General features: G+C 39.9%; 1 protein-coding gene across 3 annotated transcripts in view; it reads left to right on the top strand.

Annotated features, from left to right (window-relative positions):
* Positions 1-25,919, top strand: part of LOC306848563 (voltage-dependent calcium channel subunit alpha-2/delta-3-like) — a 235,059-nt gene that overhangs the window by 17,949 nt on the left and 191,191 nt on the right. For all 3 annotated transcript variants that reach the window (XR_013782255.1, XM_079383198.1, XM_079383197.1), the window contains exons 3-4: positions 11,359-11,475; positions 12,024-12,083. Coding sequence is in view for 2 of the 3 variants with exons in the window: in XM_079383198.1 (XP_079239324.1) it covers positions 11,359-11,475; positions 12,024-12,083 (177 nt within the window). In the remaining variant the exon portion in view is untranslated. The remainder of the gene's footprint in view (positions 1-11,358; positions 11,476-12,023; positions 12,084-25,919) is intronic.

Consider the following 25,919-nt stretch of genomic DNA (forward strand, 5'->3'; position numbering starts at 1 on the left):
ATGGAACAAGTTTTCTTACTCTTTGCATTTTTTACATCATTATGTAAAGGATAATACTATTTAAAATCATTGTGATAAACAAGTTAAATAAAAAGTAATCTAAAAGTAATCCAAAAGTAATCTGATTATATTACCTAAAATGTGTAATGTAATGGATTACGTTACTGACTACAATTTTTGTCGTGTAATCTGGAATCAGTAACGGATTACAATTTGTAAGTAATCTACCCAGCTCTGAGTATACATATATGTGCACGCTTCTATTATGAGTGCGCTTGCCGCACATCTACATTTGAAATAATGAACATAAGCGCTCAAAAGATGCAACATGTGAATGGACCCTCTGCTATCACAAAACCGAATGCGATGCATCTCTTATAATGCAGACGAGATGCGCCGATGTGAAGCCGCTTTGAGAGAGTGAAAGAGAGAAGACGCGGTCCAGCTGAATCACTCACGCTGTTTTCAAATGACTGATTTAATCTGATATTTTGTGTGTATTTATTTACTCATCTAACCTACATGCTATATTCAATAAATATTTGCAGGAATTTCCCTCATTATAAACTCGAAAGCTGCGGTAATGAGTAAAACTATGCAATATACACACAAATTCAGGACCTGATTAAATATAACTCTATTATACAGAGATTTGTGAAATAATATTCCATGACTTTTACAAAATTTTTCCAGGCCTAGAAATTGCTGTTTTAAAATTTCATAGCTTTTCCAGGTTTTTCATGACCGTACGAATGACGTTGAATCAAAACACGGTCCTCTCGCCGGATCCGTTACCCCACTTTATTTCGCGACCTCTCAATTTACAAATGAAGCACTGGGCTACCTTATTAAAAGTATTGCTCTTAACCCTTTAGGCGCCAGGGTTTTTTGGAAAAAATGCTGGATTTTGACATCAAGATTTCAAAAGCTTGTGGCTTGAAATGGCTTAAAGATAGAGATCTACTGTAAATTAGAAAAATGTTGGGCATGACCGTAAGTTTATGTGGGGTGTAAATATACTCATCTAATTTGCATATTATGACGTCATCAGGGGCGGCCCTCTTGAATTTCATAATATTTAGGAAATAGTAGATATTGAATTGATGTTTGATTTTTTTGTTTGTTTTTTTGTCTTTTTCTCCTCATTCCAAATGATCAGAAAAGAGGAAACCAACAATAAAACAGGAGAAAGTACTAAATTATTACTATATTACTGTGCCATAGTAAAATACATGTGCCTATTTTTTGATCAGTTGACCAGCTATCTGCCCAATCAGGTATCTAGGTGACAGTTTATAGTTCTTGAGAGTATGGTACCTCTCATTGCATGGCACAGCGCACAGACCTACGCTAAACTGACTGCACCTGTACTGTCTGCCGGCGGCCCTTAGAGCGCGCGCGATCAGAACAAACAGCGCAATCTGGCCGATCATCAGAGATCAACAGCTCTCCTATGGACACTAAGACCACGTCCACCCCTGCCACCCCCATCCCCGTTGGGCAAAGTGTTGAAATGATCACTTGTTTGTGCTTTGTGAACGATCGCGCCTTGCGCCTTGCACCATGGCACCATTGGAGAAGCGCGATCATTAGACGGCCGATCGTCATTTCCAAAAGGCAAATATTCCCCTTCAGAGTCAGAATCGGCGAATGACATTTGCAACAAATCCTCACAGTACAACTTTTTATTAGCCGTTTGGCGATTTTCTCTCACAAATCTCACAATTTACTCACACGCTATGAACTGAATTGCTTCCGCATCAATGACACGATAGCTCACTTACTCTGCTATTTCCTCAAACAATTTTGGTCTAGAATCGAAGTACTACATGTCTGCCATCTAGTGGAAGGGAATACAAATGAGCCATTACACCAGATTAGGAACTACAGCCCATTTCATGAAGTATGACGTCTTGTCGCAATTTTGCGACTTTGGCGCTTAGAGGGTTAACAGACCTGTGTGTGTTTTGTATCACTAGTGCAGTGTCCGTTCTCGGAGCATATAAGCGCGCCGCTTCCTGCTCGCGCTGTTCTGTAGTTTATTAAAAGTTTATTAATTATGAACGTGTCGCGTGTCCATATTGCACCAATATGTGACACTGCATTCCCTTGGATCCGCAGCAACACACCTGCCACGCGTGAAGGCATTGGATTGAAGGGTTCTCGACACAATAATAATGCAAACAGACCGACAGACGCACAGAGATTCCTGCCTTTATTAGAGAGAAGAGTATGTTCAGCCCCTCCCCCTCCGAAGCTTCGAATATTCCTAGATTCTATGAACCAGTCCGTGCTTTCCGCATCGCAGAAATAATAGGGCTAGAACAGGCAGAGAGTTCGTTAGTGGATACCACTGACACCTCTGAAGGTTCTGCAGCTGTTGCCGCCACCTATGGAGGTTCTACAGCAGTAACAGTCTCTTTGACCGCAACACGACAGGCTGAGAGTACATTGCTGGGCGCCACCACCATACAAGGAGCCGAAACGAGCACCGCCGCTTCGGGAGGTTCTGCAGCATGTACCACCACCTCTGGAGAAGTTGCAGCGAATTCCATTGCCTCGAGAGAACACAGCATCACTACCTCAAGAGGTTCTGCAACATCAGCTGCTACCTCTGGGGACATCACAGTGGATGTCGCCACCATGGGCAGTTCTGTGGTGGTGTATGCAGCCCAAATAAAGTGATCCCCATCATGGGAAACACTTCAAACAGGGGACTTGGTTCAGGAACAGAAGGGTTAGAGTGAGTGGGTTTGGGGATACCAGCTGTGCAACAGACAGGACATGACAAGACTCTTGACGAACAGCTGTGTCGTGATGACACTCTGGCAGATCAGCAGAGATGTGGCGAGACTCTGGCAGATCAGCTGAGATGTGACGAGACTCTGGCAGATTAGCTGAGACATGACGAGACTCTGGCAGATTAGCAGAGACGTGAGTAGACTCTGGCAGATCAGCTGCGATGTGACGAGACTCTGGAAGATCAGCGGCGATGTGACGAGATTCTGGAAGACCAGTAGAGATGTGACAAGACTCTGGAAGACCAGCGGAGACGTGACGAGACTCTGGAAGATCAACTGTGATTTGGCTTGACTCAGAAATAGCAGCTGTGACTTGGCTTGAGTCATGACAATCAACTGAGATGTGACTTGACTCAGAAATAGCAGTTGTTACTTGACTTGACTCATGACAATCAATTGAGAAATGACGGTGCATTGCTGTGGCCGCCATTTTGTGAGTGCGCTCTGGTGCGTCCACCATTTCAGTAACAGACGTAGTGTGTTCCTCCTCTGCGACACCCACAGTGAATGAAGAGCCAACACACAACAAACCATAGTCCATAAACTGACAAAGTGAGGAACGCGGCTCCTAAGCTTAGACTTCAGCAGTTGATTAATACCTTCGCAAAAAACTCTATCAACAAATAGTCCGGTAAATTAGAGTAAGGGCTAATAACAGTCTTGCAATGTTCATACCTGGATCCTTGTGTGTCCGAGTATTCTGTAACAGGGCGAACGAGATGAGAGATGTGCGAATCCATACTCAAAGCTTTAATAACAGACATGGTCAGAAACAGGGAAGGTCGAGCATCAGCAAACAGATATGTAAAAGGTAAGACAAAGAGTATTCCTAGGGCTGGCGTGGGTCATCGATCGGTGAACAGAATCCAGAGGGCTTGACAACAGGGATAATCCGTAGACACAAACAATAGTGCATGCAGGGGCAAACAGAGTCCAAATGGCAAGAAAAAAGGGCAATCCAAAATACACTGACAAAGATCAAGACATGAATACTACAGGCAATGAACAGGATAACTAGATTAAGAAAACTTAGAATGGCTTCATAAAGGAGCTAATACTTGGGGAGGGATAAACGCAGAACAATACTCAGTTTGAGTTTGAGAACGATCTGAGTAGCTGTTAGTGTGGGTGTAATAGCATTCAGGTGAACGTGTGATTGGTGACAGCTGTGTACTTAGTGCAATGGATGATGGGAAATGCAGTCCAGGGTGATATGTAACAGTCTGTGTGGCGTGAAAGTCAATGTAATGAAATAGCGATCTCTGGTGGCTAGCGGATGGAAGTCCAAGAACCAGATTCATGACAGATTCACTCTTTAGATGCACTTGAAATGGAGCATGCTGAAGACACCAGTGTTTCAATGGCATTGTCTTTTTATCTTTCCATTTACTCTGACAGCTGACGACTTTGCCACATTCTTCATTAATAAAATTACAAAACTTACTGCACAATTTTCCACTCCACAATCTGTCAAACACATCTTACCAGCAAACACTTGTTCAGATCCTTCTCTCCACTCTCTGAGGCAGAAGTCTCTAAACTCATCCTTTTCAGTCATCCTACTACTTGTCCGCTTGGTCCTATTCCTCATCTCCTTCAAGCCATTTCTCCTGCAGTCGTACCTGCACTCACTCACATCATCAACACATCCCTTCACACTGGAATTTTTCCCTCAACATTTAAACAGGCTCGTATAACCCCACTTCTTAAGAAACCCAACTCTTTTAGGGAACTATAAACCGGTTTTCCTTCTACCTTTTATTGCAAAAACACTTGAACGAGTTGTGTTCAACCAAGTCTCTGCCTTTCTCACACAGAACAACCTCCTGTACAGTAACCAATCTGGCTTCAGAAGTGGACATTCGACTGAAACTGCATTGCTCTCAGTTGTTGAAGCCCTAAGACTTGCAAGAGCAGCTTCCAAGTCTTCATTATTTATATTGCTGGATCTGTCTTCTGCTTTTGATACGGTCAACCACCAGATCCTCCTGTCAACCCTATTGAGAAAGGGCATCTCAGGAACCGCACTCCAGTGGTTTGAGTCTTACCTCTCAGATAGGTCCTTCAAGGTAACTTGGAGAGGTGAGGTATCCAAGTCACAACATCTAGCTACTGGGGTGCCTCAGGGCTCAGTTCTTGGACCACTTCTCTTTTCTGTCTACATGGCATCACTAGGTTCTGTCATTCAGAAACATGGCTTTTCATATCACTGCTATGCTGATGACACTCAACTCTACCTCTCATTCCGTCCTGATGATCCGACGATAGCTGCTTGCATCTCAGCATATCTAACTGACATTTCTTGCTGAAGGACCATCACCTTCAACTCAACCTAGCTAAGACAGAACTGCTTGTAGTTTCAGCAACCAATCACTTCATCACAATTTCACCTTCCAGTTAGGCTCATCAACCAAAACTCCTTCAAAAACAGCCAGAAACCTTCGAGTTGTGATTGATGATAAGCTGAATTTCTCAGACCACATTGCTAAAACTGCCCGGTCCTGCAGATTTGCATTATACAATATTAAGAAGATTAGTCCCTTTCTCTCAGAACATGCATCACAACTCCTTGTTCAGGCTCTTGTTCTGTCCAGACTTAACTATTGCAATGCTCTCTTGGCATGTCTTCCAGCCAAGAGGAATTTCTTTTTTCTATTCTATCTTCTTGTTTCTTATAAAAAACAAACTAACAAACAAAAACAAAAAAAACACTAGGTTTCTTTTTTATATATTCTATCTACTCATTTTCTTTAAAACAACAAACAAAACAAAACAAAAACAAAACCTTTCTACGTGTACTGCGTTAGGCTAACCAAGACTTGTTATAGCACTTGCATGTTGTTGCTCTTTTGTTGGTTTTGATTGATTCTAATGTCCTTATTTTTAAGTCGCTTTGCAAAAAAGTGTCTGCTAAATGACTAAATGTAAATGTAATGCAAATGTATCTTACCTCTGGACTGCCTATTTATCATTCTGTTTTGCTTTATATCTTGAAATTTTAAAATCTAATTTTCATTTAAAAAAAAACCTGCACATGCTACATGTATGTAGCATATTTGTGTGGATCGTAATTACAATGCAGTGGTTGCCTCGAATTTCAAATGACCGCAGACAATAAAGGCCAAATTGGCATATAACAGAGCAAATAAACATTTTGTTTATTCAATTAATTTAAATTCAAGTTTATTTGTATAGCGCTTTTCATGATACAAATCATTGCAAAGCAGCTTTATAGAAAATGTAAGTTTCTGTTTTAAAGTTTCTACATTATATTTAGTAGTACCTTATCAGTGGTTACTCGCAAGTTGATGTTCATATGGCAGAAATATAAAGTACAATTCAGTTAGTTAATGACATTCAATCAAACAAACAGTGCAATGATTATATGTTGCGATTAAACTAATAGCAACATTTGTTAGTTTTATATGTTGTTCCAGGGTTAGCATCATCTGAGGTCTTCTGGGGGGTTGGCATCATCTCTTCTCAGGTGTTCGGTCATCTCAGATCTTCGTAAGGCTTGGATCCAGACTGAAGCTTCTGTAATTCCTAGTTAACTTCAGGATGCCAATCCCATGGCAGAAACAGAGAAGCAAATAGAGACACAATTAGCATAACTGCTTGAACTCAAACTGCTGAAAAAATCCGCAATCAGTATCATAATTGGCCTTGTAAAAAACTTGCAATCGGAATCAGCCAAGAAAAAAAATCATGATCCATGCATCCCTAATACACTTTTTATTAAAACAGCTTAAGAAAATCTATAAACTACTGTCAAATTTAAATTGTTATAATTGTTTGATTATGTGCTTGAACGTGTTAACATGCTAAGTGTTTAGTATTTCATAATAATTGCACTTAATGTACTTCCTGTATGCCTCCCTTAGTCACAACGCGAAGGCTGAGGTTCCTTTTACAGATGTTTAATGCACTTATGGACATGGACATCAACACCAACGCCAACAACACCGTAGAACTAAATAAACAGGACGAATAACAAACATCAGTCACACATTCAGTTACAAAAAACACGCATAGGACTTTAAACTCTTAAATGAACAAAAAATACATCAACATACCACTTTTGCCTGCTTGTAAGCTAAGAGAGGGGGTTATATCTTGAAGTTTCTTGGACGGATGACTTGTAATCATACAGAGAAACCTTAAATCTTTTAACGATAACATCATTCCATCTCTTCGCGCAGATGACTAAACAGGAAGTGATATACAAAGGCAAGATGGAAATAAAATAAAACAACCAAAAACTATTTTTCAACCTTGCAATCTTGCTCAAGTAAACAATAACTCGGTATAGAAATCACAATAAATACGGTAAAATAACCAAAGTATAAAGTTATACAAATTAAACGAATGAAAAGTTATACTATGATAAGCAAGTGTCTAAGTACACAAGCGCCATCTAGTGGAAACAAATAAACTCAGAAAGCTTTGTGATGGCAAATACATCCTGTGTTTTACAGTTTTCTCTATGTAAAAAGTTCATTTCTGGTATACTACTGAACTTGTGCTGCTTATAATACAAAAGCCAACTGGCTTCATACAGTCATAGTAGCAGATATCACAAGTACTCTATGGAGCATAAATAAGTAATACATTAGTAAGCAATTTCAATGTATTAAGTCTCATATTAACATGTTAACGTTTGCCAGAGTGACGGCGCACTGAAGCGTTTTTTTCCCCCACTAGTTTAATGTTTATGAATGAATTTAACGTGAAAGAATATCATTAATGTTGACAAACTATATATCATTCTGAAGGTCTAAGCCTCAAGCATTGACGACAGATCGCTGTTTTTCGATGGAAAGCTTATAAGGAATGTATTTGCTACATTTGTGTAAGCAGTACACATCAAAACATGCAGAATAAAAAAGCAGTACGTACCAGATTCATTGTAATAATGAGCCACAAACGCGTCCACTGCTGAAATCCCAGTTTAGTTAGACAGGTAAGGGTCCACAGAACAACATCCCAGCGAGCACTTTTAGTCCAGCGAAACAATAACGTTGTAATAAGGATGAATATTCCTTTGTTTACATTTCATTTCTTCGGGAGAGTTATTGTTCGCGTCCGTTATGGAATAAATTACGCTCAAAAACAGCGTCTTGGTGGTAAAAAAAACAACACGGTGTTGTAGCATACAGTTTTACAAACAGAATTAGACCTTCCACGGGAAAAAAAGGTCTCAGAAAAGCGGAATATAGTTTATTTGAATTTGGCGCTCTCTCCTGAAAGCGTGACGCACGCTGTGACGCAGCTGTCATCTGAGCGGGGCGTAACTTAGCGATCTGCTTTATCCATAAAAAAACAGTTTTTTTTCTTCTACATTTTTTATATGTGTGTGTGTGTATTGTGTGGGGAATGTGGCCGTATCTGCATGATTATCATATGTATGGACGCACATCAGCGTGTTTATTACCGAGTCTATGATGGCTATCATTGTGATTCAATAATCAGCTATTATTGATTATATGGCCCATCTGTATGATTATCATCTGTATGGAAGCACATCAGTGTGTGATTACTGACTGTATGACCATGTCATGAATATGTATAATGATTAAAATTGTTTGTATAATTCTGCAATACTGCAATTCTGGTGGTTATTTTTCCTCAAACAGAGTGGGTGGGCGGACTATCAATATTTTCAGAAAAAATATTGCAGGAATCTCATTTTTCATGGTATCGTCTTCAAATTTGAAATATAAACTAATGAGACACGTGGCTTTCAACCCATTACTTTTCTGGATTGCTCCAGGACTTATTTCATGTATTTGTATATGAAATAAAAAGCATTCAGTGTGGAAAAACATTTTTCAAGGCACGTCAGTGTCTATAACTTTTTATCTTTTTGAGCATTATCAACTCTGGATGATGGATAGTAAAGCCTAGAGTGTCTTCTTTCCAAAGATACCTAATTTGTTTGTGTAGCACACTTTGTCAGGAACTGTTACCGTTTTAATTTAGGTAGGTTATTTTCACCTGTGAGGCCCCAAATGTGGGCGAAGGTTAACAGGTTAACTCACAATGGCCCACACAAAGGAAACTTGTTGCTTGCATATTACAGTCTATTTGTGGGCAGTTTACTAAGAATGTTCAGCCCTACATGCAAATAGGCTGGATACACCCTTATTTATAGGAGACTTTTAAATGTGGTAGTTGTACCAAATGTAACTGTGCCTCTCTCTAAATAGCATTTCATTTTATTTATTAGATTTGATCTAATATATGTATTGGAGTTTAGTGTCATGGTGCTTTTGTTGTTTGGACTTTTAGTTTGAAGTTCTGCATTGCGTCTATGTTCTTTTTTCTTGGTTCTCCTTCCTGATTGTTACAATCTGTCTTTTGTCTACCTGATTTTTACCTGATCTGAATTTTAATGTTTAGTGCAAACCATTGCCCCATTGACTTCAACTGTAACTACCATACTGAAACACAATTTTTCAAGTTCAAGTTCAGTTTTATTTCTAGAGTACGTTTAAACATGAAACAAAGCTGACTAAAGTGCTGCACTACAAACAGTAAAATACAACAGAGAGAAAAAAAATAATTAGTGCACAAATTAAAACCATACAATGGCCACGCGTTGCTACATATTAAAAGCCAAAGAGAAGAGATGGGTTTTAAGATATGACTTGAAATCCGGTAAGGTGGAAGCCATTCTAATGTGAACTGGTAAGTTGTTCCAGAGGTGGGACCAGACACTTAAAAGGCTCTAGATCTTTTGGTCTTTAAGCGGGTACTAGGGATCTGGAGGAGAAATGTGTCCTCCGATCTTAGGCTGCCTTCACGTGCTATTGGAAATTTCCCACTTATGAAGTCGTGATTACAAGCTTGTCGTATTCAAGTGCTTTAATGTCGGAAAAAATCAAATGTAGCATGCCATTGGTTGACAATAATATAAACATTCCCCATGCTATACATGCAGTTTGCTGACAATTCTGGAATTTTGGTCAAATACATGCTTATTTCACTGCTTATAAAACATACAATATGCTTCGAATGATCGTTCATATCTAGCCTATCAACAAGACAAGGGATGTAGTTGTTGTGAGAACAGCATTGACAGCAGCAATGGTTGTCCCCTCCACCATGTTTAAAGTTTATGACCCGCCCAACTTGGAAACTCTGGTATCAAAATTATTTCAGAATTAACGACTTGAGAGGCCGTTCACATCCAATTTCCAATTAGGAAACTCATATTTACGCTAATTCCGATAGCACGTGAATGCAGCATTAGTCCACTCGTTGGAGTGTAGGGGTGGAGTAAATCAGACAAATAAGGAGGAGCTTGATTGTTGAGTGATTTATAGACAAGTAGCAAGATTATAAACTCAATTCGACAGTGAACTGGCAGCCGATGCAATGATCTCAAGAGGGGAGTAACATGATCGAACTTCTTACACCCCTTCAGGAATCTAGCTGCTGCATTTTGGAGTACTTGTAACTTTACAAGTTTACTACTTGTAAACTACTTGTAATTTTTGTATGTCCACTCTGCTCTTAATGCAACTACTGTATGTATTGACAGAATTCACTGCAGTTGTCACCATCATTATTTGTTGCTGCATTCCCATAAACTGCATGTTTTTGCTAATATCAAGCCTGGGCACAATCTGTGGACATTTTTTTTTATTACAGCTAAGAAATGACCACAAATTACTTAATTATTGTAAAAGTCTCTATCGTAAAAGTAAAATAAAAATGTAAGTGTGTACATGTGCAAAGACACACACACACAGATGCTTGGCTAGCCCTGTGAAGAGCCACATCTCTAGCCTTTGAGATAATGTTTGGCCTGGAGTGGAGTGGAGTGGATTGAAGGGCTTTGAGAGTGAGGTTAGGGGAGTTATGGGAGCAGGAATAGGATTAGATTCAGTTTCATCCCCACATAAGCCAAGAGCACTTCTGACTGTCTCCTTCCCTCTCTCCTTATGATAAACAAACAAATTAAACATTGCTCATCTGAATAAATAGAAACAGGATAAATACAATTTTAAATCATAAAACATAATTAGTTTAGATTCAAAGTTGACCAATGTTATGGTACAACTGCCATTTACAAGGAATATAAATACCGTGGTCACATTAGTGAAATGTCAGTGAAATTTTGTGAGTCTATTGTCAGTCGTGTATATTTGAAACCAAACTCACACAGGTGTCACTGCCAAATCAAGCAGCATTGCTCTTAGTATGGATCTGTTCTTCATTCCATTAGCACATCTAGTTTAGGGTTAAAGGGATAGTTCACTCAAAAATGAAATATACTCATACGCATCCTCAAGTTGTACCTAGAAACTAATAAAGGTTTGGAAAAATGTAAGGGTGAGTAAATGATGACAGAATTTTCATGTTTTGGCAGGACTATCCCTATCAAAAGTTGGTTTCTATGGGTTCTATGCAGTGACATTCACAGTAGCTGCTCAACAGTTGTTCACATCACAGCTGTTGCTACAGTCTATCACTGGACTGGCCAATGAGCTACAAGGAGCTGGATAATTTGTTTTATAAATGTCATTGTCAGATGTCGTTCTTTCCATAGAAATACAAGGAGTTTGAGCAGTCGGTTAGGGTGGAGGAGATTGATGGAATCAAACTGGTGAAGAAACTTGCTGGGAAAATGGAGCAGATGTTCCACAAGAAGTCTGAAGCCATGAAGGTAACTGTCTTTGCATGTTTTAAAGAGAGAGTTTTATAGGGTTTATCAGTATAAAGATTGGCGCAGGTTACATTAGAACATTATTGCCAGTTAAAATACAAATGTTTCCAGCAAAATGTAAAATGCAGCAAAAACCAAGTAAAGCAACAACCAAGGTCTCTTTTCTATAGAGTTTTCCTCTAAAAAAAATTATTTCATATTCTCCACAATATATAGTAACAAACAGCAATATTTACTTATTTTTTTAAATAATTTCCCATGAATCAAACTCCATCATACACTCATAACATAAATAATATACAGTATATATCACCAATAGTCAGTATATCACCTAGGCTTGGATTGAAGTAATATTTCCACTTGTAATGCAAGTATCTTTGTAAGAGAAAATGTATTTGTCTTCTCTATTATTTTAGAGAGGGATCAACTGCAGTGTGTGTGCATGTACTGTGTGTGACTGTGAACAGGAAGCTCTAAATGAAGGATAGGGAGATAAAAAACAGAATCCATTAAAACAGCTCATAATATCCATTTGTCTTGCCCTCCAGCGGTTGGTGGAAGCAGCAGAGGAAGCCCACCTGAATCATGAAGAGGATAATGAACTACAGGTGAGAAACGGTGGGGGTTACCATGGTAACTGCATGTCTTCACCAGGGCAATGACACTTAATGAGTGATGTTCAGCCATAACTGATTGCTATTAAAACTTCTGTGGATCTTACCATCAATTATATGACCTTACCTCAATCACACATAGGAATTTTAAACATAAATAAATGTATGTGTGTGCATAAATTACACAGCCCCAAGCGAGAGTGCTAGATCTGGGGAATGCAGGTGGAGATAGGGCGAACCCGTCTCCAACCCATCCACCAGATCCTATTGCAATCCCCGCGATCTCACTGCGAGATCTTAAGGCGGGGAAAAGCACAATCAGCCCTTTATCTTAGAGCTGACAGCGCGAATATAATGATGTCGTCATTCATAATATGCTTGTGCAAACACTGCAGCTTTACAAAGCACATCGACGTCTTTCAAGTCCACCTCCTCGGAGGAAGACAAGCGGAGCGTCGAGCCCTCTCTCTGGGGGAAGAAACCGCGGGGCGGACTTCCGAACACAGAGAGCGGGCGCTGGATCTGATGGGAAAGGAAGAAGATAGGGGCTCGCCCGTCTTCATCCCCTCCAGCTGATCCATGTGCGAGCCCCACGAGTGCAGCCGCTGCTCTGCCTCGGCAGCCGCGGGGTCAGCACCGTGAGGAACACTCGCAAAGGCTCCCTTCTCGAAGAGAGCCCTCCGGGAGCGAAGCGTGCGTAGCAGAAGCCGCTCACAGTGTGAGCAGTCGGCTCCCTCGAGAGCCGACTCTGCATGCTTCGCACCCAGGCAGACCACGCACAAACTGTGTGTATCCCCGCTCGTGATTGTAGTGAGAGCAGGGAGGAACACACAGCTTGAAGCGTGATCCGAGATCGCCCTTATGCTTTGATTTACTTGTGGCCTTGGACATAGTGCTTTATTTTGAAAAACAACACCAAATAAGACTCACAAAACAAATATCGGACTGACAGACACACAGAGCGCTTGCTGAATGACAGAAAGCTGAAGCCGGCTCTGCCGCACGTGCCTTTATAGCTTCCTGGTCGTGACGTCACCCGCCCGTGACGCCTCGCCCTTCCTTTGGACTGATTGTACAGATGATTCAGAGCGCGGTCATGCTGAAGGCGTTCCCTAAGCGTCTTCGGACGTAGCTCGAGTTCCTGAAGGGGAACACTGTGTGTTTTTGTGATTTAGCTATAGTATTTGTTCATTTATACTAAATGTATTTAGACTTCTGTTTTTCATAAAATACTTAGAAACCATATAGTCATATTTTTACTATGGTATTGAGATGCTATATGTGTGATTTTAACTGTTGTTATCATGATCTAAATGGATAATATTATGGAAGACCAATGGTTAATTTTAATAAAAACTCAAAAAGTCAGAATATTTCAAATTAGGCCGTTACGTTTTTTTTTTTTTTTTTACAGATGTTAATGTTTTTGATAACAAGCATTTACATCTGCATCCTAAAAAAACAAACAAAAAAACAATAAAATAAAATAAAAATGTAATATTATTAATATTGCAGCCTGCACTGCAAACTGTGCTGAAGATATGCATCATCAAAATCAGGCAACACAAACCTGTTTCATGATTTGAAACGATATCACTCTTAAAAACATGCAGAAACTAAGAAATTAATTCTTATATTGCGATATTTAGTTTGTTAAGGAAAATAACTGTAAAGGTGTAAAGAATTCAAAAGCGTGAAGTGTTTAGCATTTTCTAACCATAAAGAGTGAGAATTTAAAATCACAAATAACAGTCTGGGCCCGTATTCAAAAAAAATCTTAAGGCTAAAAGTAGCTCATAAATGCCAATTTAGGAGAAATCTTAAAAATAATTGGGGTGTCAGTCCTAAATTTAGGACTCCTAAATTTTTGCTCTAAGAGTATTTCACAAAGCATTTTAGCACTAAAACTAGCTCCCAAATCTGTGAAACATTAGGAATAGTGAAGAGGACTCCTAAGTCACTAAGACCAAGCCACAAACTATCCTAAAATGGCTGTTGCCAGCAATCTGCCTCAGAACATAAACATTTTAGAAATATTTGACGATAATGAGCTTTTATAAAGGTATGACCTTTGGTATGGAAGTTATTCCAACTCCAAATGTTCTAATTATCAATATCACCCTATATTAAAGATTTTTATTGTGATATATATATATTTTTACCATATTGCCCTCTCTACCCTAACCAGACAGTATACTAATACTCTAATAAGAGTTAGTTGATATCGGGGAAGTCGTGGCCTAATGGTTAGAGAGTTGGACTCGTAATCCAAAGGTTGTGGGTTTGAGTCTCGGGCTGGCAGGGATTGTAGGTGGGGGGAGTGAATGTCCAGCACTCTCTCCACCCTCAATACCACGACTGAGGTGCCCTTGAGCAAGGCACCGAACCCCCAACTGCTCCCCGGGCGCCGCAGCATAAAATGGCTGCCCACTGCTCCGGGTGTGTGTTCACGGTGTGTGTGTGTTCACTGCTGTGTGTGTGTGTGTTCACTGCTGTGTGTGTGTTCACTGCTGTGTGTGTGTTCACTGCTGTGTGTGTGTGTGTTCACTGCTGTGTGTGTGTGCACGTTGGATGGGTTAAATGCAGAGCACGAATTCCGAGTATGGGTCACCATACTTGGCTGAATGTCACTTCACTTGATATGTACTTGTAAAGTTACTTGTAGTTAGTAGACCATCTACTAACTATTGCAGTGATGGACTATCGAAATAAATTGTAACCAGTAATTTTAGTAATTTTATCAGTGCATGAAGATTTTAAAGGGGTCATCGGATGCAAAATTCACTTTTACATGTTGATTGAACTGAAATGTCTTGGTAGTGTACACAACCACCCTATAATGTTAAAATCTTTCTCAGATCAAGCCATTCTCAGATTCTTGGCTGTGTGACGACACACATACCCAGGCCCCTCCCAGGATTGTTGATTGACACTGGTGTTTTATCACAGACCCATCCTGAGTGAGCTGTGAACAGTTGTAGGCAAGTGTGTCTAATAAGCGATTGAGGTGTTTTGTTGTTGGATGTAATAATGATCATATTAGTCGTCATTTACTCCTGGCAACTGAGCTGCTGAAGACACAGTGGATTACTTTTGTTTTTGAAGAAAGTGCACCCTCCAATCTACCTAATTGCATCTATGTTTACGCGAATCATTTGTGATCCAGCTTCACCTCTAGAAGAAGTGTGTAAGGTTTGTTTTATGAATCTTTGCAAATCACCTTTGCTAATAATGTGCTAGTTAGTAAGTCCTGTGGCTAAATGGGGCCTAAAGTTTAAAGCCTCAGAGAACTGCTTGTCACCCCATATAAGAGAGGAGCGGGGCGACCCGAGCTCATTAGCATTTAAAGGGACATGCACCGAAATGACTCGCTGTGAATAGAGCTGTTTTTGACAAGGTAAAAATTAACAATTGAGAAATTTTAACCAATGTATGTTATAGACTTTTCATTAAGACCCTAAAGAATCATATCAACTCGTGGTAAATGGGCATCTGATGATCCCTTTAACATCAGCTTTGCTGATTCATAACTTCTAATATTGATAAAGTCCGTAAAGTTCACTGCATATTCTAAAAGGACAGCATCTCCAAATGTCTTATAGGCATAAAGCATAACGGCAATATCTTGAATTAGCTCCACTATGAACTCACTGACATCAGACGTGTAGCTGTGGTGAGGTTTTATTAACCGTGAATATAAACCCACTGGTGCTGCTTTACATTGAAATCTTCCTGCTCTAATTTTGCCTGTAGTGATGATATGAAGTCAGACATTTGAAGCAAAAAAATAAATAAATAAACACTGAAGGCTGCTGAAGGGTGAATCCTCCTCAGAGACGGTCTGTGCGCGCTCTCCTGGTTTTGGCTGTTTGTTGAGTTTCTGGCTGGCAGCAGAGCAAGTGAACGTCTTCTTATCTGCTCATTGCAGAGCACTTCCTCAGCTTCATAATCTGTTCCAGCGCTCTCGCTGCCTGATGCCGCTCCTCTCGCCAATCCTCATGGAAATAACTATGCAGGAAAATGACATACAGCAGAGAGCTGATTATAGGCATGTGATTTCACTGAGAAAAATGCATGGCAACTATATGTTACCCGGCAACGTTTCATCGAGGGCAGGAGGTGACCAGTACTTGTGTTTTTTTCTCTCTTTGTTCTTCACTTCACCTCATTTGCTAAATCAAGCATCACTATTTGCATTGCCTGTATTTACATTTATTCTTTTAGCAGATGCTTTTATCTAAAGTGACTTCCAAATGAGGAACATCACAGACAATTTTTTTTATAAGAGCCACGCTATTTGCAGTGCATAATATCAAGTGTCAGAGACACCATTATGGGGGTTGCAGAGTTTGCCAAGCATATGGGCCCACCAGGACACTAGGGAACCCAAAATTTCATTTTTAAAATGATTGTTTAATTGTATACTTTTTTATTTTAAATTATATATACACATACACATAACCATTAATAGTGTAGTAAAACTAAATTACAACCTGTAAATCATAGAAAATCATAAACAAAAGTGAATTCATTTTCTGTCTCTTCAAAACGCAGTGCTCGTGATGTTAACAATGTTATAATGTTATAATGTATGTCTGTGGGAGTGTGTGTACCATGTGTGTGTTTTTGTGTGTATGGATATGTGAGTATTTTCTGCATTGAGGACATTCTGCAGTCTCAACCCTTCGTTTGGGTATGCATCTTTTCTGGATTGTGTCAGATTTTGTATGGTAGCCCCCCTGTTTGTTTTTCAGAAATTCCATTGATTCCTAACAAAGAAGAACATGATGGATGGAAAGAAGCACTTGAGTGCCCCAAACTGAAAATGTAAATAATTAGTGATAAAGGTGTAAGGTGGTCTTTACTGTTGTGCAAATTCCAGCACAATGCTTCAGCTGTAAGGGTCAAAGTTTTACGTTCCAGGTAAGATATAAATATCTGACATTTTTTAACACTAAAAATGTTAAAGAGCAATCTAGTGATACAAACTTCTTGACATTTTTTTCAAAAAATAAAATTTTACATTTTGACTGGAAATGGCAGGACTGAACATAGACAAAATAAAAAAATATATAACAAAATACGATAGAATAGATAGAATAAAAGTGTATTGAGGTAGGAGGTGCAGTTCCAGTGATAGTCCTGAAGGCCAATGTCAAAGCCTCGAACTTGCGAGTGGCCAGAGGTAACCAGATAATCTAGCTAGTGGTTAGAAGGGTTAATGATCTGAAGAAACCCCAAATCCTAAGTATTACATTTTTCTTGTCCTTGACACAAATTGTGTGAGAGAAGTTACATGCATGGTACTTCAAATCATGCAGTTTATCGAGGAGAGATGAACTGTGACTTTTCATCTGAGACCACCCAAAACACTCCAGCAATGTCCTGCAGTAGCAACCTACCAGAACACCATAGCAATATGTTAACAACCACCTAGCCAATGCTGTAGCAAACACACTGAATTCCCTATCAGCCATGAAGCAATGTCATAGCAGCTCTTTAATAACCACCCAGCAAAGCCCTGGCAAACACCCAAACCAAGTGTTGTGGTAACTTTTGCATGAGCAAACACCACTCAGAAAATATAAAAAATCTCTTCCCTTTTTCTCCTCATCCATAAATATCTATGCTAGAGAAGTTTCTGAGTAAATCATTCTTTCTGCTGGGGATTTTCTCTTTTCCTAGCAGGGTAAGGCTTAATTCGGTGCTTCCATACTGCACAATTACAGAAATAAGATTTTCATGGGCGTAGTAAATGTCATATGACAGACGAAATGTGAGGCAGAGAGCAGCTTATGTGCTGAATTCCCACTGGTGTGTTTAATCTGCGTTATTTCTGTTGGCAGGTGGAGACCAGAATCTGTGTTGAGGTGCACACTAGCAGCATTTATACAAGCATCCTTCTACATCTTTGTAACACCCTCACCTGGCACAACTGACACTTAATAGCACCTTTTTTAAGGTGTTTTTACACAGGGCTGCAAGAAAAAAAGGGCAAATTCACTAAGAATGTACTTGTTTAGTACCCGTTGTCCGAACACACTAATCAGAATCAGAATGAGCTTTATTGGCCAAGTATGTTTACACATACAAGGAATTAGTTTTAATGACAGAAGCTCCACAGTGCAACAGGAAGACAGCAACAGAACAGGACACAGATAAGTGAAGTGACATTCAGCCAAGTATGGTGACCCATACTCGGAATTCGTGCTCTGCATTTAACCCATCCAACGTGCACACACACAGCAGTGAACACACACACACACCGTGAACACACACACAGCAGTGAACACACACACACACCGTGAACATACACCCGGAGCAGTGGGCAGCCATTTTATGCTGCAGTTGGGGGTTCGGTGCCTTGCTCAAGGGCACCTCAGTCGTGGTATTGAGGGTGGAGAGAGCGCTGGACATTCACTCCCCCCACCTACAATTCCTGCCGGCGGAGACTCGAACCCGCAACCTTTGGATCACAAGTCCAGCTCTCTAACCATTAGGCCACGACTTCCCTTGAATAATAAAAGAATAATATCCAAATAGGCAATGTACAAAACAGCAAAAACTCAATATATAATATAGACAATTATATGTGTACAGGTCTGATATGCGCAAATTTGAAATGAAAAAAAATAAGTGTGGTGAATAAATAATGTATAATAGAGTTGTGTGTTCCGCGTTTATTGTCAAGTGTTCATGAGATGGATTGCCTGAGGGAAGAAACTGTTCCTGTGTCTGGTCGTTCTGGTGCTCAGAGGTCTGTCTTTTGAAGATCTGTGTGAAGATAGGGGGCCAGCTGGTCAGCACAGATTTTTAGGCAGGCTGGTGAAACACCGTCTGGCCCTGGTGCTTTCCTTCTTTTGTTCTTCCTGAAGACCTGGCACACATCTCCTTCGCTTATCTGAATTGTAGGTGTGGGGGAGAGGAGGGTTGCTGGAGGTGTTAATGGTTGTGTGGAGAGGTGTTCAGGGCGGGTGTGGGCTGATTTTTCAAACCGGCAATAAAACTTGTTCAAGTCGTCTGCTTGTTGTTGATTCTCCAAAGTGCTGGGGGATGGTGACTTGTAACTGGTGATATCTTTCATACCTTTCTACACTGAAGCAGAATCACTGGAAGATCATTTTTTCCTTAGCTTGTCAGAATAATTCCTCTTTGCCACTCTGATCTCCTTTTCCAGTGTGTATTTGGCCCGTTTATACAAGACTTTATCCCCCTTTCTGTGAGCATCTTCTTTGGCCTGATGGAGCTGTCTTGAGTTTTGCAGTGAACCATGGTTTGTCATTGTTGTAGGTTAAATGAGTCCTGGAAGGAATGCACATATCCTCACAGAAATATATGTTGATATATGTTACAGTCTCTGTGAGCTCGTCCAGATCGGTGACAGCAGCTTCAAAAACAGGCCAATCAGTGAGAGAGAAACAGGCTTGTAAATCCTGCTCTGTTTCATTAGTCCATCTTTTAACAGTTCTTAATGCAGGCTTAAGTTTCTGCCTGTAGCTCGGAATAAGATTAATCAAACAGTGATTAGAGAGTCCTAATGCTGCTCGTGGGACAGAGTGATATGCGTCCTTTATTGCTGTGTAACAGTGATCCAATATATTTCTGTCTCTGGTGGGACATGTGATGTGCTGTCTGTATTTTGGCAGTTCACGGGAGAGATTTGCTTTATTAAAGTCCCTGAGAATGATTAAAACAGAGTCCGGCTGTTGTTGTTCTGTGTCTGTGATCAGATCAGCGAGTTTCTGTAAAGCTGTGCTCAAGTGCGCTTGCGGTGGAATCTAGACACTCACGAGAATGAATGAGCAGAACTCCCGCGGCGAATAGAACGGCTTGCAGTTAATGAAGAGCGTTTTTAGATCTGAACAGCACATCTTCTTTAACACAGTTACATCTGTACACCACCTCTCATTGATGTAAAAGCACATCCTCCCACCGCGCGATTTCCCCGATGATTCCACATCCCGATCTGCTCTGATCAGCTGGAAGTTAGCCAGATCGAGCACACTGTCTGGAATGTCACCATTCAGCAGAAATGAGAGCAGAAAGAGTTAGTTTGTTTTGTTGGGAAGAGAGCGGAGATTCGCCAGATTGATGCTAGGCAACGGCATTCGAAATCTGCGCTGTCTGAGCTTCACAAGCAGGCCGGCTCGCTTCCCCCGTCTGCGCGTCCTGAAGTGTTTGATCAGAGCTACGGCTCCGCCGACTACAATGTCCAGCAAAACGTCCGAATAGTCAAAATCCGTTAAAAGATTTTGTTGTGTGTTCTGCTGAATGTTCAGCAGGTCATCCCTGGTAAAACTGATGGTATTTGAGAAACAAAAAACAGGAAAAACAAACAAAAACAGTAAAAACACTGAAGTACAAAGTACAGTAGCTGCCATCTGCGGCGCCATCTAATACATCACCTGGAATAATGCAGATCAGACAAGACTGCAAAAATGCCCATAAAATTAGTGCTGATGCCAGTTTTCAGTGGGCAGATGACATTGACACAATCTCTGTCTCATTTAACAAAATCGATTATATTCTATTATATTACATGAACAGGGAAGGATCAAGGAAGGACAACTGTGGTTGTACCAAAAATTGGGGTACAACTGAAACTAAGAGAGATGAGATCCCGAAAGAACTTTATAAAGTTCCAAGACTCAATATTTGTAAAATGATCATTTTCCATTCTCATTTTCACTCTTTGAATGAAAAACATTCCATTTCAAGTGGTGATGTGTATGTGTGTTTTGATACTCAAGATGGCAAGTGCTGTGATAAAGCCGTATATGTTTGAACACAAGTCATTTAAGGTTAACAACTGGAAAAACAACATAAACGTAACTACATATCTATATACAGATTACTGTTAATAGATTTCCTGAGAGACAACAACAGTAAAACCCTAGCTACACATTGTGTGTATAGGGTTTATAATAGCAACAGTAGAAACTATAATAAAACATATTATAAAATATATGTCACGTAATAAAAAAAACATTCAGCTTAAGCAAATATTTCTGACCCAGGTATATATCGATTTTATTAGAAACACTCAAACAATGACACTGTATGTTGTTGACAAATACACAGTATTGAAAATAAATGTATTTACTTATTTTATTTCAGGATTATTTGACAAGGACAATGCACATCTATAATACATAAATGTACAATGTGCCAGAATCAGCCAGAAGACTATTTTGCATCTGCAGTCCCTGGACCGATGGTAAAATTATCACCCTAAAAATATAAAACAATTAATCAATACATAATACATACATGCTCCAAAATACATATAAAATTTACACCATCCCTAAAAAAATTTACATCCGCTTAAACATTATACTATATACTTACCTATGTTGCATCGGAGTACAAAATGCTTAGCAGTGCGTATCTTTCAGTAAAAAAAGATATTTTGAATGAACAGCAGCATGTTTAGAATAATTCACAAGAAGGGTGAAATGTGTAGAACAAACAAAAAAAACTTTATATTTCAGTAGCTAAGACATGCCATTAAAAATAAACTTTAGCCGTGCATCTTTAGGAAGGCTATGCAAGGTTTTGGAAGTGCATTTCCTTTACATCCACTGACCGAACAGTTTGATAATCTTACTCTACATCTTTATCTAGCAGCAGTATCGCTCTTGTGATTGTGCTGGCACAAATTTATCAAATCAAAAATTCTCTAATGACATATGTGGTATGGTAATGGAGAAAAAGAAACTGAGAATATCCCCTACTTAGCTTTGCTGAAGTTGACAGCCCTATTAAGTAAAACTGTCAGCTGTGTCAAAATATAGTTGAGAGTGTTAAAATGAATGTACCTCAACACAGAATCTGGTCTCCACCTGCCATCAAAAATAACCGATTACAGGAAGCACACCAGTGGGAATTCTTATAAGCTGCTCACAGCCTCACATCTCTTCTGCTGTATGACATTTATGATGTACATGAAAATCTCATTTCTGTAATTGTGCAGTATGGAGGCTATGTATTTGATACTTTATAAATCCCTCTTTTAAATTCTTTCAAGCACCTCTGAAATGCCTTAAAGGGATAGTTCACCCAAAAATGAAAGTTCTGTCATCATCTATTTGCCCTCATGCCAGTCCAAATCATACAATTTTATTTATTTTATTTCTTTCTTCTTCTATTTAATTAATTAATTAATTAATTCATTCATTCATTCATTCATTCATCATAAAGTGAAATGTGGTTGTGAAGTAGGCCACAAAGGCTACTGCAGAAAAATGTGACCCAAAATGTTTTGCTCATATGTGACTCAGATCATTTAGTTTCATGATAGTGTGAACAGCACAAACCACATGGAATCTGATCTTTTGATTCCATATGTGACCCTGGAGCACAAATTCAGTCATCAGTAGCACAGGTATATTTGTAGCAATAGCAAACATACATTGTATGCGTCAAAATTATCAATTTTTCTTTTATGCCAAAAATCATTAGGATATTTAGTAAAGATTATGTTCCATGAATATATTTAGTAAATTTATTACCATAAATATATCAAAACTTAATTTTTGATTAGTAATATGCATTGCTAAGAACTTAATTTGGAGATTTTCTCAATATTTAGATTTTTTTTGCACCCTCAGATTCCAGATTTTCAGATTACTGTATCTCAGACAAATATTGTCCAATCCTAACAAACCATAGATCAATGGAAAGCGTATTTATTCAGCGTATGACTGAATAAATGACTATGGTTTTGTGGTCCAGGGTCACATATGTGGTACTAAATCTGATTCAGGTCTGATGTTTTGCTACACAGTCTGAACAGCCAAACCGGAATTCATGCGGCATTCACAGAATTTACATCACTCTAGATCGACATTCATCATAATTCCCTGTTGTTGGTATTCACTTCAAAGATTTTCATATTATTTGATTACTCTTTGAATATGCCAGAAAGTTGCGGAGGTAGTCAGTGAGGAGATAAAAGGTGTTATTTGATGGTGTATTACAAAAACTGCTCTATACAAGCTAAACTTACTGGGTTGTATAAAGAAAATACTCTCTTTCTTCCACCTTATTGCCTGCTTATTAATTTGCTGGAACACATAAATGCTTACTTCAGTGGCCTCCATGTTTACTTCCATATGGTAGCAGTGCGCTTCACGCTGTCTTGTTATTGCTATTTTGGGCATGCGGGTCATTTCAGCATCATCATTCATTCATACTATCTGATATTGGCCACATTTAAAAATGATTTATGTGAACAGCCAAGCAAAAAATAAGATCTAAGCAATAAATCAGAATTGAGAATGCTTGCAGTGTGAACGTAGCATAAGTCCATTGATTTTTTTCAGTGATGACATTGACGATGCCTGTGAAGCCCAGTCTTTGACCCACATGTCCTTGTGCTGGAAGTGTGAAAGTTTTGGCTGGGACTTCTTTCAAGGTTTCTTTGTCATGGATGAAAGGTTGGCTACATGCTAGCAAAAGTCCAGCAGTATCAGAAAGATTCACTCTCATCGTATGTTCACAGCCCTACCATCTGCAGGGTTAAGAGGAATTCAAGCTACTGTAAGACATCAGAGCCCGTATTCCTGAAAAATCTTAGTGCTACAAGTTGCTCCTAGTAACAAAAGTTTAAGAAAATTCTTAGAAATGTGGGTGTTTCCTCCTAAAATAAAATAAAAGATCCTAGTAAAGAAAAAAGCAATTCAGAATGCATCTTAACCCTTAAAAGAGGTCTTAGAACTGCCATAGCGCCAGAAATGGAAGTAATCAGTACATTAACTGCATTAGGATATTTGTCAACTGAAAAAATGCAACTATGCAGCAGTGATGATTTGGGTCGGTCACAACCTTCTGTAAGCAAAGTGATCACACAAACAATTACAGCACTTTCAGAACCTTATTGTGTCGCTGTTCATTTCCTATAAAATATGTTAAGTATGACAGCAAGAATATATGTAGGCTACATATATAGTGTGTGTGTGTGTATATACAGTATATACTTGCATTTGTTTGTAACTTTGCTCAGTCTTGAATTTCTTCTGTCTAGGCACAGTTTGGTTAATGCATAGTCTCTTGAGACCCATGCTTGGATTATTTAGTAGGACTTTTTCCCAGATCCTTTTTGACCTGCACATTTAGGGAGTGTTCTTTGTATTTGGACATTTTGCCTACAATGGATCCACTGTGGATCTGTACCTTCCTCAGCCAAGCGTTTCATGCTTGATTTGTTATTTTTATTCAAGAAAGGGAAAGGGAAAGGGAAGTGGTGTGTGGCCAAGTATGGTGACCCATACTTGGAATTTGTGCTCTGCATTTAACCCATCCAAGTGTACACACAGTAGTGAACATACACCCGGGGAGCAGTTGGGGGTTCGGGGCCTTGCTCAAGGGTCTCACCTCAGTCGTGGAATTGAGGGTGGAGAGAGTGCTGGTTATTCACTCCCCCACCTACAATCCCTGCCGGACCTGAGACTCGAACCCACGACCTTCGGGTTACAAGTCCAACTCTCTATCCATTAGGCCACAACTGCCCACAAAAGAAGGACTTTAAGTAAAGACTGTTTGCTTTCCTCAAATCCTGCCTCTTGTAATTCTCTGCAAATTTGGGTCCACTCTGCTTCATAGTACAGTGGTTAGTGCTTTGATCTTTCAACAATACACTCTGGTTTGAAGTCCTGGACGTGACAAAAACAGGAAATATTACATCTTCAAAGTGAAGGCTTGTAATATACCCTACTCTTAAAAGCGCTCTTTTATTTCCTTCTTGGACAACCAATCAATCACAGTCTTCATAGCTAGCAACGGGCTCAGCCCTGCCTCCTAACTAAGATAAAAGTTTTTGTCTTTTCCTCTCTCAGAGTTGCTCTCAGATTGGTCCTGAATCACTTTTAAGCTAAGAACCCTAGTTAGAATTTTTTAAAATAAATTAGGAGCTCTCTGAGAGGATTCTTAGAATCTTTAAGAATACGTGTCATGGCGTGAAGAGAAGAGGAAGCAAGTTGCGGGTGAAAGTATGATTTATTGTCCAAAACAGATAATACAGGCGCAGGAATGGAATGATGGCAGGTGACGCATTAACTGGATGGACTACGCGGCAGGAGGGTGGTGAAGAGTATCCGTGGTGAAGCGTGGAATCCAGACGGGAACAAACGTACACAGCACACCGACACAGGACGGACTTCGACACCAAACAGCGAACCCGGACGAGTAGGAACAGGAACAGGAACTGAAACAGCACATGAAGACATCCACAACGATCTGACAAAGGAGAGGAGAAACTGGTGAGTATTTATGGGTGAGTTAAGGAGCTGCAGCTGGTGCTGCTAACGAGGCTCAGCTGAGTGTAGTGAATGATGATGGCTCGGCCACGCCCACACACAAGTACTACACGCACACACATAACAATACACGGGACAAGGAGGAAACAATGAATGAGTGAACCGTGACAGTACCCCTCCCCTAAGAACGCCTACTGGCGTTCCCAGGTTCCACTACCTGTCGATTGTAATCATCGATCAGAGAGTGGTCCAGTATGTCTCTCGCAGGTACCCAACTTCTCTCCTCCGGACCGTAACCCTCCCAGTCCACCAAGTACTGAAATCCGCGTCCCCTCCGCCTTGAGTCCAGTATACGATTTACCGAAAATGTGGGTTACCCGTCTACGAGTCGCGGCGGGGGGGAATGAAATTAATGGGATTAATGGGAGAATGAAATACGGGTTTAATTTTGGATACATGAAAGACGGGGTGAATCCTCCTGTACACCGGAGGAAGGTTGAGGCGGACTGCCACCGGACTAATGATCTTGGTGACAGTGAACGGGCCAATGAATTTGGGAGCAAGTTTATTAGAA

The sequence above is a fragment of the Barbus barbus genome (assembly GCF_936440315.1).
Source record: "Barbus barbus genome assembly, chromosome: 28".
Taxonomy (NCBI): Eukaryota; Metazoa; Chordata; class Actinopteri; order Cypriniformes; family Cyprinidae; genus Barbus; species Barbus barbus.